Raw genomic sequence first — 17,251 nt, forward strand, 5'->3', positions numbered from 1 at the left:
TATGGGTAGCCACTTATCCTAGAACCATTTATTAAATAGGGAAGGCTTTCCCCATTGCTTGTTTTTGTCAGGTTTCTGGAAGATCAGATAGTTGTAGGTGGGCATTATTTCTGAGTTCAGTATTCTGTTCTATTGGTCTATGCATCTGTTCTTGTACCACTATGCTGTTTTGTCCTTCAGAGGGCAGCAGACATCGAACAGAGGGCTGTGTTTGCTGTATTTGATGAGAACAAAAGCTGGTACCTTGAGGACAACATCAACAAGTTTTGTGAAAATCCTGATGAGGTGAAACGTGATGACCCCAACTTTTACGAATCAAATGTCATGAGCAGTAAGTCAGAGTACTATTTTTGTTCATCAGTTTTTCACTCCTGTGGTTGAAATATGACTATGCCTAGAGTCAGAGACATGGATTAGAATCCACTCGCTAAAGAGCACCTCCAGCCCTCACTTCCAGTCCAAAGACTTGGTGATGAAATCCATGGGTGACATCATAGCAAAATTTTTAAGCAAGAGGTCAAAGGCTCTCCATCCTTAGAAATGGACTTGGTCTTCTGTTCCAAGCGTGTGGGTATGTGTGCACATGCACACATGTGTGTGTATACGTATGCACATGTGCACATACAGACATACTCTGGGCAGTGAGGAACAGGGTGAGGGGCTGGGGGTAATGGAAGATGTTACAGGTTGTGTCAGTAGCATCCAAGAACTTTAGACTGAGTTCAGGGTGAATATTCTATACGGCCAGGGCAGAAACAAGGCAAATAATCCAAAGATGGATTGACACATCAAAGTAGAGCAAAATGAGTACAGGGACCTAAGAGTCTTGGAAAGGCAATGCATGAAGAAATTTAAAGTGATCAGTAAGAAGTTCAGAACAGAAGGCATTTCCTGAATGAGGGTTCCAGCATTTGCTGCAGTTCTGAAGTTCAGTAGCCAAAAGCACTGCCATGGCAGTCGGAGAGAAATGTCACTGAGTCAGTTGGAAGCAAACTTCTCCACAACAGTCAGGGGTCCCCTAGTGAGTCCCCTGTCAGAGTCTAGAGTCATGGTAATCACTTTCTCTCATAGGTAATCACACATGTGAGGATGATTTCTCCATGTTCTGTTCATATAGCTTCAGACGACTGACAGCTATGGATTATCACAGCTGACAGGTGCCAGGACAAATAATTCAAACAGAAAATTACTCTCAGCTTTCTTTGCATCACTTCCTTTTGGCAGTGAATCAATCACTGTTCTAGACCAGTGCTGTCCAATAGAAACTACATATGAGCTACATCTGTAATTTAAAATTTTCTGATAGCCACATTAAAAAGAGAAATAGGTGATATTAATTTTAGTAACATGTTTTACTTAACTCAGTATACCCTAAATATTACCATTTCAACACATAATCAATATAAAAGTTAATGATATTTACTTTATTACTAAGTATTTGAAATCCAATATATATTTTACACTCACAGCATACCTCAGTCCAGTCTGCCCACATTTCAAGTACTCAAGAGCCACTTGTAGCTAATGGCTACCATATTGAACAATGCAGTTATAGACAATTTAGAAAAACATCTAGAATGAGGTACAAACTAATAATAACATAACATGTAAGTTATTCAAGTGACTTAATGATTTAGGTAGGTATTTAAATATTTGTTAACGTCAGTCATTATACTGGTACTAAGGCTGAGAGTGGTAATTCAGGTAGATATGAGCCCTGCCCTCATAGAAATCGAGTCTTTGATTTTTTACTACCATGCTTAGTATATGAGTAAATAAAAATATTGCCTACAGCTGTGTCCCTTTTAACAATAATGAAAATGTATGAACTGGATACTTGAAACTGTGGATACTATATAGATTATAAGACAGAGCAATAAAAACTAAAAAATACGCTAAATGATCTTTACTTTTAGGGACATTACTTCTTATCCAATGACTAATGTTATCAAAAACATGCATTTCTTATATTAGGCCTCCAAGTGGAATTATTGGAATATCTTTAAGGCAGAGAGTGGAACACAAAATATTTACTATACATTTGACAAATAAATGAATAAATCAATATAAATGGAAGGTTTATCTTTTTCTTGATATTTCTCTTTTGGCTAACTTAGGAGAATAATCTCTCATTTGAGAATTCTGAGTTTGATCTTCTAGTCACATGTTAGATCAGATAAAGCTTATCTTGGATAATCACTGTTTTGACACAGCTGTATTAACAGAGACATTTGTCTTAGGTATAATTAGACATATGCCCTTTCGTTGACATAGACCTGGAATTTTAACAGGTTTTACTCTTTCAGCTATCAATGGCTATGTGCCGGAGAGCATACCTACTCTTGGATTCTGCTTTGATGACACTGTCCAGTGGCACTTCTGTAGTGTGGGGACCCAGAATGACATTTTGACCATCCACTTCACTGGGCACTCGTTCATCTATGGAAAGAGGCACGAGGACACCTTGACCCTCTTCCCCATGCGCGGAGAATCTGTGACGGTCACAATGGATAATGTTGGTGAGTAAGAGCCTGGACGTTCAGAGACGCAGCTTGCTTTGAATTTCTGGTCTATAAAGGTCTGCTGCTGCTCTCCAGGCTGCCAGTGCTCCTCTGTTTATCTCCCTGATCCTCTGCAGGCTTTTCTTTCAATGTTTCTCATGATTCCTCTTTGAGAAATTAATGATTTAAATGGATCCAGTCCTTTAATGTGGGGTTATATTTCTCCTTCTCGGGGCAAAGTAGGAAGTAAAGACACAACAGTAGAAAAATAAGGCATAACTCTGAGGAAGAAGCATAAATATTTTGGCCACAAAAGAGCATTTCTTTTATCAAAATGCCCTTTTTGGTTTTTTTGTGACAGCCGTCTTCAGTCATCAGGTACAGTGCCTTAGAGGCTGCTTCAGCTCCAGCTTTGGAGTTTGTCAGACTGGAGTGCGAGTCCTGATCTGCCACTCAATTGCTGTGTAACCTTACGCAAGTTATGTGGCCTCACTGAGCCACAAATCACACCTCACAGAGTTACTTCGACCATTAAAACAGTAATATGTGCCAAGTGCCTAGCACTCAGTAGATACCAGCAATGGTAACTATTGGAGACTCACCAAGAAATTTTTTTTGAGACGGAGTCTTGCTCTGTCACCCAGGTTGCAGTGAAGTGGCACGATCTCGGCTCACTATAACCTCCGCCTTCCAGGTTCAAGCGATTGTCCTGCCTCCGTCTCCTGAGTAGCTGGCACTAGAGACTAATTTTTTGTATTTTTAGTAGAAACGGGGTTTCACCCTATTAGCCAGGATGGTCTCTATCTCCTTGCCTCGTGATCTGCCTGCCTTGGCTTCCCAAAGTGCTGGGATTACAGACGTGAGCCACCGCGTCTGACCCCAAGAAATCTTTAGTGTGCCAGCAATGCATGTCATTTCAAAGATTCAAAATTGCCCTCCTGAATTGCTTATTACTTAAAAATATCTAAATGTCTCTTATTTGTGAGGATAGACCTCATCATCATCCCCTTAACTCTATTTCTAAAATAAGATGTGCTGTTATTTATGATACTAAAAGTTCATTTTATTTTTGAGTCACCCCTTTCTTAATATATTCTCAGTGAGATACTACCTGTCCTGAAAGACCTTTTCCCCCGCTAATCTCCACTAACTAATACTTGTGGTTTGTATTCTGTTAAATGAAATAAATGCACTACTCATGTGCTTAGAGTCACAGCAATGTCAAACTGCTTTAGAAAAAACAAGTTTCTTAAGCATTTCATTCTCGTTTTCTCTCCTTATGTTATTGTGACCCAGTAACCAATAGTTCACAGACAAGCAGTGGTCCACAGCCCATACTTGAATGTCCCTGACTAAAGTTTATTAGAAATGACCTGCCACAGGGGATCCATATGTTTGCATGTCTTTTCCCAGACTTCCAGATCTCTCTTCTCTGTCTCTCTTCTGTAGGAACTTGGATATTAACTACCATGAATTCCAGTCCAAGAAGCAAAAAGCTGAGGCTGAAATTTAGGGATGTTAAATGTATTCGAGATGATTATGAAGACTCATATGAGATTTATGAACCTCAAGAATCTTCGGTCATAGCTACACGGAAAATGCACGATCCTTCAGAAAATGAAGATGAAGAGAGTGATGCTGACTATGATTACCAGAATAGACTGGCTTCAGCATTAGGAATTAGATCACTGAGAAATTCATCACTGAATCAGAAAGAAGAAGAGTTCAATCTTACTGCCCTAGCTCTGGAGAATAACAGTGAATTTATTTCTCCAAACACAGATGTAACTGTTGGTTCAAATTATTCTTCCCCAATGAAGATTAGTAAGCTCACTGTCAATAACCTTGCAGAACCTCAGAAAACCCCTTCTCACCAACAAGCCACTATAGCTGGTTCCCCACAGAGACACCTCATTGGCAAGAACTCAGTTTTCCATTCTTCCACAGCAGAGCATTCCAGCCCTTATTCTGAAAACCCTATAGAGGATCCTCTAGAGTCAGATGTCACAGGGATACATCTACTTTCACTTGGTGCAGGAGAATTCAGAAGTCAAGAACATCCTAAACATAAGGAACCCAAGGTAAAAAGAGACCAAGCAGCAAAGCACAGGTTCTCCTGGATGAAATCACCAGCAGATAAAATTGGGAGGCATCTAAGCCAATACAATGGTTCTTCCAGAATGAGGCCCCGGAAGGACCTTCCTAGTGATCTGTTACTCTTAAAACAAAAGAACCCATCTAAGATTCTGGTTGGGAAATGGCATTTGGCTTCTGAGAAAGGTAGTTATGAAGTAATCCAAGATACTGATGAAGACACAGCTGTTAACAATCAGCTGATCAGCCCTCAGAATGCCTCACATGCCAGGGGAGAAAGCACCCCTCTTACCAACAAGCCTGGAAAGCCGAGTGGCCAGCCAGAGTTTTCTAGAGTTAGACATAAAATTCTACAAATAAGACAGGATGGAGGAAACAGTGGACTGAAGAAAAGCCAGTTTCTCATTAAGACACGAAAAAAGAGAAAAGAGAAGCATACACACCATGCTCCTTTATCTCCAAGGGCCTTTCACTCTCTAAGAAGTGAAGCCTACAACCCATTTTCAGAAAGAAGATTTAATCATTCCTTGTTGCTCCATAAATCCAATAAAACATCTTTTCCCATAGACCTCAATCAGACATTGCCCTCTGTGGATTTTGGCTGGATACTCTCACTTCCTGACCATAATCAGAATTCCTCAAATGACACTGATCAGACAAGTTCTCCTCCAGATCTTTATCAGTCAGTGCCCCCAGAGGAACACTATGAAACATTCCTTATTCAAGACCTTGATCAAATGAACTCTACTTCAGACCCCAGTCACAGATCCTCTTCTCCAGAGCTCAGTGAGATATTTGACTATGACCAAAATCACAAGTCCTTCCCCACTGATATCAGTCAAATGTCCCCTTCCTCAGAACATGAAGTCTGGCAGACAATCACCTCTCCAGACCTCAGCCAGGTGACCCTCTCTCCAGAACTCAGTCAGACAAATCTTTCCCCAGAACTGGGTCAGATCCCTCTTTCTCCAGACATCAGTCAGACGACTCTCTCACCAGAACTCAACCAGACAAACCTCTCTCCAGACCTCAGCCAGGTGACCCTCTCTCCAGAACTCAGTCAGACAAACCTTTCCCCAGAACTGGGTCAGATCCCTCTTTCTCCAGACATCAGTCAGACGACTCTCTCTCCAGAACTCAGCCAGACAAACCTCTCTCCAGACCTCAGCCAGGTGACCCTCTCTCCAGAACTCAGTCATACAAACCTTTCCCCAGAATTGGGTCAGATCCCTCTTTCTCCAGACATCAGTCAGACGACTCTCTCTCCAGAACTCAGCCAGACAAACCTCTCTCCAGACCTCAGCCAGGTGACCCTCTCTCCAGAACTCAGTCAGACAAACCTTTCCCCAGAACTGGGTCAGATCCCTCTTTCTCCAGACATCAGTCAGACGACTCTCTCTCCAGAACTCAGCCAGACAAACCTCTCTCCAGACCTCAGCCAGGTGACCCTCTCTCCAGAACTCAGTCAGACAAACCTTTCCCCAGAATTGGGTCAGATCCCTCTTTCTCCAGACATCAGTCAGACGACTCTCTCTCCAGAACTCAGCCAGACAAACCTCTCTCCAGACCTCAGCCAGGTGACCCTCTCTCCAGAACTCAGTCAGACAAACCTTTCCCCAGAATTGGGTCAGATCCCTCTTTCTCCAGACATCAGTCAGACGACTCTCTCTCCAGAACTCAGCCAGACAAACCTCTCTCCAGACCTCAGCCAGGTGACCCTCTCTCCAGAACTCAGTCAAACAAACCTTTCCCCAGAATTGGGTCAGATCCCTCTTTCTCCAGGCATCAGTCAGACGACCCTCTCTCCAGAACTCAGTCAAACAAACCTTTCCCCAGAATTGGGTCAGATCCCTCTTTCTCCAGGCATCAGTCAGACGACCCTCTCTCCAGAACTCAGTCAGACAAACCTTTCCCCAGAATTGGGTCAGATCCCTCTTTCTCCAGGCATCAGTCAGACGACTGTCTCTCCAGAACTCAGCCAAACAAACCTTTCCCCAGAACTGGGTCAGATCCCTCTTTCTCCAGACATCAGTCAGATGACTATCTCTCCAGAACTCAGCCAGACAAATCTCTCTCCAGAACTCAGCCACACGACTGTCTCTCCAGAACTCAGTGAGACAAACCGCTCTCTAGACCTCAGCCACATGAATCTCTCTTCAGACCTCTCTCCAGAACTCAGTGAGATGCCCCTCTTTGTAGATCTCAGTCAAATTCCCCTTTCCCCAGACCTCGACCAGATGATGCTTTCTCCAGACCTTGGTGAGACAGACCTTTCCCTAGACTTTGGTGAGGTATCCCTTTCCCCAGACCTCACCCAGGTGACTCTCTCTCCAGACCTCAGTGAGACCATCCTTCTCCCTGATCTCAGGCAGATATCACCTCCTCCAGACCTCAGTCAGATATTCTACCCTTCTGAATCTAGTCAGTCATTGCTTATTCCAGAATTTAATGAGACTTTTCCTTATTCAGACCTTGGTCGCACGCCATCTCCTTCATCTCCTACTCTCAATGATACATTTCTATTGAAGGAATTTAATCCACTGGTTATAGTTGGCCTCAGCAAAGATGGTACAGATTACATTGAGATTATTCCAAGGGAAGAGGTCCAGAGCAGTGAAGATGACTATACTGAAACGGATTATGTGTCCTATGATGACCCCTACAAAACTGATGTTAGGACAAACATCAACGCCTCCAGAAATCCTGACAACATTGCAGCCTGGTACCTCCGCAGCAACAATGGAAACAGAAGAAATTATTACATTGCTGCTGAAGAAATATCCTGGGATTATTCAGAATTTGTACAACGGTTTGGCCAGTTTTCTCCCTTTTTATTCTCATTTTTCCATTTCTGTTGAAAAAAGTAGCTACAACAATTCAGGGAGATAATTCTGGGCAAATTATACTGAGAACAGTTTGGTTTCCCTATTGCAAGTTGGTCTGTACTATTTCCTTTGTCAATTCCAAGACTGCTTCTGTACTTTAAATGGCCCTGGACAGTATAAGAATAGTCACTGTGAGAACTTTATAATATTCCGTAATTAAGCCTTCTTCTGTGTCCTCTCCTCTTACTACCCATGTTTCTACTGACTCTTCTTGCTCCAGGCAGAGCCCAACCTATCCATAGCTATATGCTAATCATTATGAGTTCATTGAAGTTAGCCTCAAATCCAAACCCAAATATCATGTCCTTTTTGCATTTACTTATTTACGTCAGAATTTCTAAGAGATCCAAATCACTTTTTTAAAAAGATTATTTACAATTCAGTTTTGCTTAGAGGTAGAAAGCCATGATGAGCTGGGCTCTTTGTTCTGGGATGAAGATACGGAAAGAAAAAAGAGAGAGGAGGAAAGGAGCAAGGCTTAGTTAACTACAAATTCTCAGGGATATAGCATGATGACTGCACTTCGACTGTCTAGACATCGCCCATAGCTTTTACAAAAGCTGTTACACTAATGAATTAAAAAACTGAAGTGTAATTACAGGAGGCAAACACAATGTATGGTGTAACTTATGCAAATGAGTTCATTAATATGATGCCTGACATCTCCACATTAGAACTCCATTTAAAATACTTTTTCCTATGAATTCCTATTTAAATATTGCACTCAATACCATATGAGAACAACTAGTTATCTGAGTATTTCTAAGTAAGGCCCCAAAGCAGTAGAATGTAGGGCCTGTCCAGAGTGAATAGAAATTGAACTACGTTCAAAATCTTGTATTCCATTGGAGGCTCACAACACACTTTTATGGCAATCAAAGTTGCTTTACCCACTCCCTTGTGTCTTGTGAATTTGCATGTTATGCTCAGAGTCTGGAAAGATGGGATTAGTAGGGGAGGTAGACCAGAAGAAAGGCAGATTGAGATTCTCTGTTGATGGCTCATGGTATATAGCAAATATTATGGGTGTGATGGATGAGTGTTTGGCTTGTTTCCACAGGCTTGGGAAATGTGAGAGTCAGTGGGAGAATTTGACATGCTTTGGCCCTAGACTGAGCCAGTGAGCTAGATGGGAATAATGACTTTATTTATTTATAATTTTTAATTATACTTTTTATTTTGGAATTAAAAAATAGATTCACGTATAGTTGAGAGAAATAATACAGAGAGATCCTTTGAGTATTCTGAGCAGGCGTCCCCAAACTTTTTACACAGGGGGCCAGTTCACTGTCCCTCAGACCGTTGGAGGGCCGCCACATGCTGTGCTCCTCTCACTGACCACCAATGAAAGAGGTGCCCCTTCCTGAAGTGTGGCGGGGGGGTGGATAAATGGCCTCAGGGGGCCACATGTGGCCCGCGGGCCATAGTTTGGGGACGCCTGATCCTGAGTATTCTTCATCCAGGCTCTCCCAGGGGTAACATTTTGCAAATCTATAATACTATATCACAACCAGCACACTGACATTGATACTGTCAAGATACAGAATGTTTCCATCACCATGAGGAGGGCAGATCACCTGAGTACTTGTCTTTCTGTGCCTGGCTTATTTTATGTCAACATAATAACCTCCTGGTTCAGCCATGTTGTTGCAAATGACATTTCTTCTTTTTCTTTTTTTAAATGCTAAATAGTATTTCATTGTTTATGTAGATCACGTTTAAGAAATCCATTCATGGCTGGGCACGGTGACTCAAGCCTGTAATCCCAGCACTTTGGGAGGCTGAGGCTGGTGGATCACGAGGTCAAGAGATTGGGACCATCCTGGCCAACATGGTGAAACCCCGTCTCTATTAAAAATACAAAAATTAGCTGAGCGTGGTGGCATGCGCCTGTAGTTCCAGCTACTCGGGAGGCTGAGGCAGGAGAATTGCTTGAACCCGGGAGGTGGAGGTTGCAGTGAGCCCAGATTGTGCCACTGCACTCCAGCCTGGCGCCTGGCAACAGAGTGAGACTCTGTCTCAAAAAAAAAAAAAGAAAGAAAGAAAGAAAGAAATTCATTTGCTGGTAGACATTTGGCTTGCTTCCATATCTTGGCTACTGTGGCTAATGCTGCAGTGAGCATGAGAAAGCAGATATCTCTTCGACATACTGATTTCATTTTCTTTGGGTATATACCCAAAAGTGGATTGATGGATCATATGGTAATTCTTTAATTTTTAAAGGAACCTCCCATACTGTTTTCCATAATGGCTGTACTAATTTACATTCTCACCAAGAGTGTACATGAGTTCCCTTTTCTTTACATCCTTGCCAACATTTATCTCTTATCATTTTTACAATAGCCACCCTAACGGTGTGAGGTGAGCCCTCATTGTGATTTTAAATTGCATTTCTCTGATTATTAGAAATGTTGAGCATCTTTTCATATATTGTTTGGTCATTTGTATGTCTTCTTTTATGAAATGTCTATTCAAGATCTTTGTTCATTTTTTAAATCAGGCTTTTTAATTTTTTTTTGTTGAATTGAGTTCCTTATACTTTTAATATTAATTCCTTATCAGATATCTGGTTTTCAAGAATATTCTCTCATTCCATAGGTTGTCTCTTTACTCTGTTATTTCCTTTCCTCATAAACTTTTGAGTTTGATGCAATCCCATTTGTCTATTTCTGCTTCTGTTGCCTGTGCTTTCGAGGTCATATCCAAACAATCTTTGTCCACACCAATGTCAAGAAACTTGAGAATAATGTACATTAGCAAAAAAAAAAAAAAAAAAAAAGAAAGAAAAAAAAAGAAAAAAGTGAGAAGAGTGGCTACTTTCAGGATATAAAACATTCATCCATCCAGTGACTTTCACAAGTGTGACCTTTGTATTAATCTGACCATTGTCACATGATAGCCCCAAGCTCTGGCACTGTCCCATTTATATGGCTTTATCTGCCTTTGCTGTTAAAATTTGCTGTGTTAACAACATGATTATATTTCTGCATTCATTTACATGTTTGACAATTAAGTTCCTACTGTGTGCCAGATAATGTGCTTAGCACTGGAGAATATTATGAGCAAACTAGGCATAATGACTGACCTCATGGTACTTACATTGAGTGAGAGTCAGATATTAATAGATAATCTCACAAATATATAAAACCTACAATATATATACTATAAAACTATTATAAGAATACTACAGGAATTTACTATATATAATAATACTATAGAAATATAAGGAGTTGATATGGAAAGACTTGACCTAGACTAAAAGGTCATAGGAAGACTTCCCTATAAAATATTTGAGTGAGGGGTTGAAAGATATTTACTGGCTTTTGCTTTTATCCACTTATATATTTACTCATTTGTCCACCAAGTATATATTCAAGACCTTCTCTATGCTGGATACTATATCTAGAAAAAGAGACAATTTCCTAAATTCTTTGAACAGTCTTTAATTTCTTTTTTTACACAAATACTATTGTTTCAGTGAAAGAGATATTGAAGACATTGACAATACTCCAGAAAACACCATATATAAGAAAGTGGTTTTTCGAAAGTACCTTGACAGCAGTTTTACCAAACGTGATCCTCAAGGGGAGTATGAAGAGCATCTTGGAATTCTTGGTCCTATTATCAGAGCTGAAGTGGATGATGTTATCCAAGTAAGTCTCTGGAACACTGCTAAGATCATTAGAGGAATTTCCACAAGCACCAGAGGGTTGTAAAGATGTATGTGGCAAGAGAGCTATCGGTGATTTGTTTATTTTCCAGAATTAATGAATAATTACATTTCTTTTCATAGACTGTTTGCCAAGTAATCTGGCAATCTTTGAGACTAAAAAAAAAATTTTCTATTTAAAAAAATGCTGAAAAATATGTAATTGTGGAAAATCTCTCTGTAATTTCTATCTAAAGCTAACCTATCTAAAGTTAACACAGAAAATTAATATATTCAAAAGCAATTGAATGGGGTTCCACAGTGGTGGTGGTTGTGGTGGCAGTAGTTGTGCTAACAGTAATAGTAATTTAGAAATATCTTCTGGTGTTTTCTTGAAAACATAAAGTGAAGTAAAATAAAATGAGTAAGGAAAGTAAAGATGTCTCCATGCCCTCTGAAAGAGAGCAAGTTTCTTCAAATATCTTCCTAGTCCTAGTCATTTCTTTCAAAATCTTTTGTCCAGATCCAAGATTATAGCTTACTTTTGTAAGGAAGTTTACTTTCCCCATTTTTTTCTTTTTTTAAATTTTTATTAAATTATACTTTAAGTTTTGGAATACACGTGCAGAACGTGCAGGTTTGTTACATAGGTATACAAGCGCCATGGTGGTTTGCTGCACTCATCAACCCGTCATCTACATTAGGTATTTCTCCTAATGCTATTCCTCCCATAGCTCCCGACTCTCCAACAGGCCCCAGTGTGTGACGTTCCCCTCCCTGTGTTCATGTGTTCTCATTGTTCAGCTCCCACTTATGATTGAGAACATGCGGTTTTTGGTTTTCTGTTCCTGTGTTAGTTGCTTGAGAATAATGGTTTCCAGCTACCTCCATGTTGCTGCAAAGGACATGAACTCATTCTTTTTTATGGCTGCATAGTATTCCGTGGTGTATATGTGCCACATTTTCTTTATCCAGTATATCATCAATGGGCATTTGGGTTGGCTGCAAGTCTTTGCTATTGTGAACAGTGTTGCAATAAGCATATGTGTGCATGTCTCTTTACAGTAGAATGATTTATAATCCTTTGGGTATATACCTAGTAATGGGATTACCAAGTCAAATGGTATTTCTAGTTCTTTATCCTTAAGGAATTGCCACACTGTCTTCTACAGTGGTTGAACTAATTTACAATCCCACCAACAGTGTAAAAATGTTTCTATTTCTCCACATCCTCTCCAGCATCTGCTATGTCTTTTAATGATCACCACTTTAACTGGTGTGAAATGGTATCTCACTGTGGTTTTAATTTGCATTTCTCTGATGACCAGTGATGATGAGCTTTTTTTCATATGTTTGTTGGCCACATAAATGTCTTCTTTTGAGAAGTGTCTGTTCATATCCTTTGCCCACTTTTTGATGGGTTGTTTTTTTCTTGTAAATTTAAGTTCTTTGTAGATACTGGATATTAGCCCTCTGTCAGATGGATAGCTTGCATTTTTTCCCATGTTAAAGGTTGCCAGTTCACTCTGATGATAGTTTCTTTTGCTGTGCAGAAATTCTTTAGTTTAATTAGATCCCATTTGTCACTTTTGGCTTTTGTTGTCATTGCTTTTGGTGTTTTAGTCATGAAGGCTTTGCCCATGCCTATGTCTGAATGGTATTGCCTAGGTTTTCTTCTAGGGTTTTTATGGTTTTATGTCTTATGTTTAAGTCTTTAATCCATCTTGAGTTAATTTTTTGTATAAGGTATAAGGAAGGGGTCCAGTTTCAGTTTTCAGCATATGGCTAGCCAGTTTTCCCAACAGCATTTATTTAATAGGAAATCCTTTCCCCATTGCTTGTTTTTGTCAGGTTTGTCAAAGATCAGATGGTTGTAGATGTGTGGTGTTATTTCTGAAGCCTCTGTTCTGTTCCATAGTTCCACCATTTTTTCTAACCTCTCATGTTCAAAAACCCAGAAAGACCTCTGATTCTAAAGTAAGCTAATCTGTATTCAAACATATGATCTACTATGTCTGTGTAAGCATTCACAAAATTTTCAGTGACCATTTGTTCTTTTTAAAAATGTAAGTACATAGGAATATAAGAATCTTAATTATTCTAAATTTTCCATGAAGCTATGGGAAGCAATATTCTCTCGTATGATTAGGGGGTCTTTTTCAAGACAAACAATAATTTAACAATAGATTTAAAAATCTTTTTCCAAGTTGAAGTAACTCAGGAACCAAAAACCAGATACTGCATGTGCTCACTTATAAATGGGAGCTAAACTATGGGTATGCAAAGGCAGACAGACTGGTATAATGGACATTGGATACTCAAAAGAGAACAGGGGTGGATGAAAAGCTACCTATTGGATACAAGCTACAGTACTCAGGTGACAGGTTCACTAAAATCCTAGACTCTACCACTATACAATTCATCCATGTAACCCAAAACCACTTGTATCCCTAAAGCAACTGAAAATGTTTTAAAAATTTAAAAATCAAAATTAATATAAGAAAGCCATAATAAACAATACATCACAATTGTGAATAAAGACAGGATCAGTAACAATGTTGCATTGAGTCATATTGGAGCCTTAGACAAAAGGAAAAAAAAAATCAAATATGGAATCTTTGTTTTAGCCCAGGATTTGACTAGATACAAATAACTGTGTATTTTAAAAATAATTTTAACTTTTATTTTAGATTCAGGGGACATGTGCAGGTTTGTTATCTGGGTATATTGTGTGATGCTGTTTAGCGTATGATTGATCCCATCGCCCAAGTAGTGCGTATAGTACCCAATAGATAGTGTTTTAGCCCTTGTCCGTCTCCCTCCCTCTCCCCTCTAGTAGTCCCCAGTGTTTATTGTTGCCATCTTTTTGTCTGTAAATACCCAATGTTTAGCTCCCACTTATACAAAAGAACATGCAGTATTTAGTTATCTGTTTCTGCATTAATTCACTTAGCATAATAGCCTCTAGATGCATCCATGTTGTTGCAAAGGATATGATTTCAATCTTTTTCATGGCTGCATAGTATTCCATGGTGCATATGTACCATATTTTCTTTATCCAATCCACCACTGATGGGCACCTAGGTTGATTCCATGTCTTTGCTACTGTGAATAATACTGTGATGAACATCCTAGTACATGTGTCTTTTTGGTAGAATAATGTATTCCTTTTTTTTTTTTTTTTTTTTGGGATGGAGTCTCACTTTGTCACCCAGGATGGAGTGCAGAGGTGTGATCTAGACTCACTGCAACCTCCGCATCCCAGGTTTAAGCAATTCTCCTGCTTCAGCCTCCCAAGTAGCTGGGATTACAGGTGCCCACCACCATGCTGGACTAATTTTTGTATTTTTAGTAGAGACAGGGTTTTACCACATTGGCCAGGCTGGTCTCAAACTCCTGACCTCAGGCGATCCACCTGCCTCAGCCTCCCAAAGTGCTAGGATTACAGGCATGAGCCACCTTGCTGTGTTAACAATTTATTTTCTTTTGGCTATATATACCCAGTAATAGAATTGCTAGGTCAAATAGCAGTTCCATTTAAATTCTTTGGGAAACTTCTTTCCACAGTGGCTAATTTGCATTCTAAGCAATGGTATATAAGCATTCCCTTTTCTTCACACCCTCACCAGCATCTATTTTTTGACTTTTTACTAATAGCCATTCTGACTGGTGTGAGATGGTATTTCATTGTGGTATTGATTTGCATTTCTCTGATTAGTGATGCTGAGCATTTTTTTTTCATGTTTTTTGGCTATTTGTATGTCTTATTTTGAGAAGTTTCTGTTCATGTCTTTTGTCCACTTTTTAATGGGGTTGTTTTTTGCTTATTTAATTGTTTATCCTATAGATTCTGGATATTAGACCTTGTCAAATACATACTTTGTGAATATTTTTTCCTATTCTGTGTCTGTTCACTCTATAGATCGCTTCTTTTCTGAGCAAAAGCTCTTTAACATGTCAATTTTTGCTTTTGTTGAAATGCTTTTGAGGAATTAGTCATAAATTCTTTCCCAAGGCTGATATCCAAAATGATGTTTGCTAGGTTTTCTTCTAGGATTCTTATAGTTTGAGGTCTTATATTTAAATCTTTAATCCATCTTGAGTTAATTTTTATATATGATAAAAGGTAGGGGTTCACTTTCATTCTTCCATATACAGGTAGCCAGTTATTCCAGCACCATTTATTAAATAGAAGTCCTTTCCCCATTGCTTTTGTGACTTTGTCAAAGTTCAGGTGATTGTAAGTATGTGGCTTTATTTCTGGGTTCTCTATTCTGTTCCATTGGTCTATGTGTCTGTTTTTGTACCAGTAGCATGCTGTTTTGGTACTGTAGCTTTATACTATAGTTTCCATTTAGGTAATGTGATACCTCCAGATTTGTTCTTTTGGCTTAGGATTGCTTTGGCTATTCAGGATTTTTTTGGTTCCATATGAATTTCAGAATAGTTTTTTCTAATCTTGAGGAAAATGGTATTAGTAGCTCATTAAAAATAGTGTTGAATCTGTAGATTGCTTTGAGCATAATATGGCTATTTTAACAATTCCGATTCTTCCAATATATGAGCACAGAATGTTTTTCTATTTGTTTGTGTCATCTATGATTTCTTTCATCAGTGTTTTGTAAATTCCCCTTATAGAGATCTTTTACCTCTTTGGTTAGATGTATTCCTAAGTATTTTGTGTGTGTGTGTGTGTGTGTGTGTGTGTGTGCATCTGTGTGTGTGTGTGTGTGTGTGTGTCTATTGTTAATGGGATTGCATTCTTGATTTTGCTCTCAGTTTGAAAAATTACTGATGTATAGAAATGCTATTTTGTACATTTGTACATTCTATTTTGTGTAATTGATTTAGTACATTGATCTTGCATCCTGAAACTTTACTGAAGTCATTTATCAGTTCCTGGAGCCTTTCCATGGAGTCTTCAGGGTTAGGTATAGAATCATATTGCCAATGAAGAGAGATAGTTTAACTTCTTTTCTTATTTGGATGCCTTCTATTTTATTTTCTTGCTTTATTGCTGTTACTAGAATTTCCAGTACTATGTTGAATAGGAGTGATGAGAGTGGGCATCCATGTCTTGTTCCAGTTCTCACAGGGAAGGCTTCCAGCTTTTGCTCATTCAGTGTGATGTTGGCTGTGGGTTTGTCATAGATGGCTCTAATATTTTTGAAGTATGTTCCTTCAATGTTTAGTTTGTTGAAGGTTTTTTATCATGAAGGTATGTTAGATTTTATCAAAAGCTTTTTCCATGTCTATTGAGATAATATGGCTTTTGTTTTTAATTCAGTTTATTTGGTGAATAACATTTATTGATTTGCATATGTTGAGCCAGTTTGCATCTTAGGAATGAAGCCTACGTGATTGTGATTAATTAACTTTTAATGTGCTGCTGGATTTGGTTTTCCAGTATTTCATTGAAGATTTTTGTGTCTATGTATCTCAGAGACATTGGCCGGTAGTTTTCATTATTCATTGTGCCTTTGCCAGGTTTTGTTATTAGGGTGATGCTGGCTTTGTAGAATAAAATAAGAAAAAGACAATTACGGGGTCTTTAATCACTAGAAGTTATAGAAGGGGGGCCGGGCACAGTGACTCAAGCCTGTAATCCCAGGCACTTTGGGAGGCCAAGGTGGGCAGATCATAGGTTAGGATTTTGAGACCAGTCTAGGCAACATGGTGAAACCCTGTCTCTAATAAAGATACAAAAATTAGCTGGGCATGGTGACACGTGCTTATAATCCCAGATACTTGGGAGGCTGAGGCAGGAGAATAGCTTGAACCCGGGAGGCAGAAGTTGCAGTGAGCCAAGATCACTCCATTGCACTCCAGCCTGGATGACAGGGCAAGACTCTGTCTCCAAAAAAAAAAAAAAAAAAAAAAGTTATAGAAGGTCTGGGAGGAGCTTCACAGGTCTGACTGCTGGGGTGTGAAGACTTCTCATATGGCATTTAAGTCCTTTACCATCTGGCCCTAAGCTAGTCCTTTTCCAGCCTCATTTCTCACCAGGTTCTACCTTCCTTGTGCATTTTACAGCCCAGCCCCACCCAGATCCTTACTATTCCCTGAACTCTTCCTTTACTCCCCTGCTCACAGGCATCCTTCTGCCCTTCTGGGAGTCGGAA

The 17,251-nt window shown here is 39.4% G+C and overlaps 1 protein-coding gene across 1 annotated transcript in view; it reads left to right on the forward strand.

Annotated features, from left to right (window-relative positions):
- The window catches only part of F5 (coagulation factor V), a 71,080-nt gene that overhangs the window by 35,917 nt on the left and 17,912 nt on the right, over positions 1 to 17,251 (forward strand). Inside the window, exons 11-14 of the mRNA XM_039460104.2 lie at positions 181 to 331; positions 2,307 to 2,519; positions 3,951 to 7,404; positions 10,959 to 11,133. Of these exons, the coding sequence (XP_039316038.2) occupies positions 181 to 331; positions 2,307 to 2,519; positions 3,951 to 7,404; positions 10,959 to 11,133 (3,993 nt within the window). The remainder of the gene's footprint in view (positions 1 to 180; positions 332 to 2,306; positions 2,520 to 3,950; positions 7,405 to 10,958; positions 11,134 to 17,251) is intronic.

Source organism: Saimiri boliviensis, chromosome 19, assembly GCF_048565385.1.
Source record: "Saimiri boliviensis isolate mSaiBol1 chromosome 19, mSaiBol1.pri, whole genome shotgun sequence".
In the NCBI taxonomy this organism is placed as follows: domain Eukaryota; kingdom Metazoa; phylum Chordata; class Mammalia; order Primates; family Cebidae; genus Saimiri; species Saimiri boliviensis.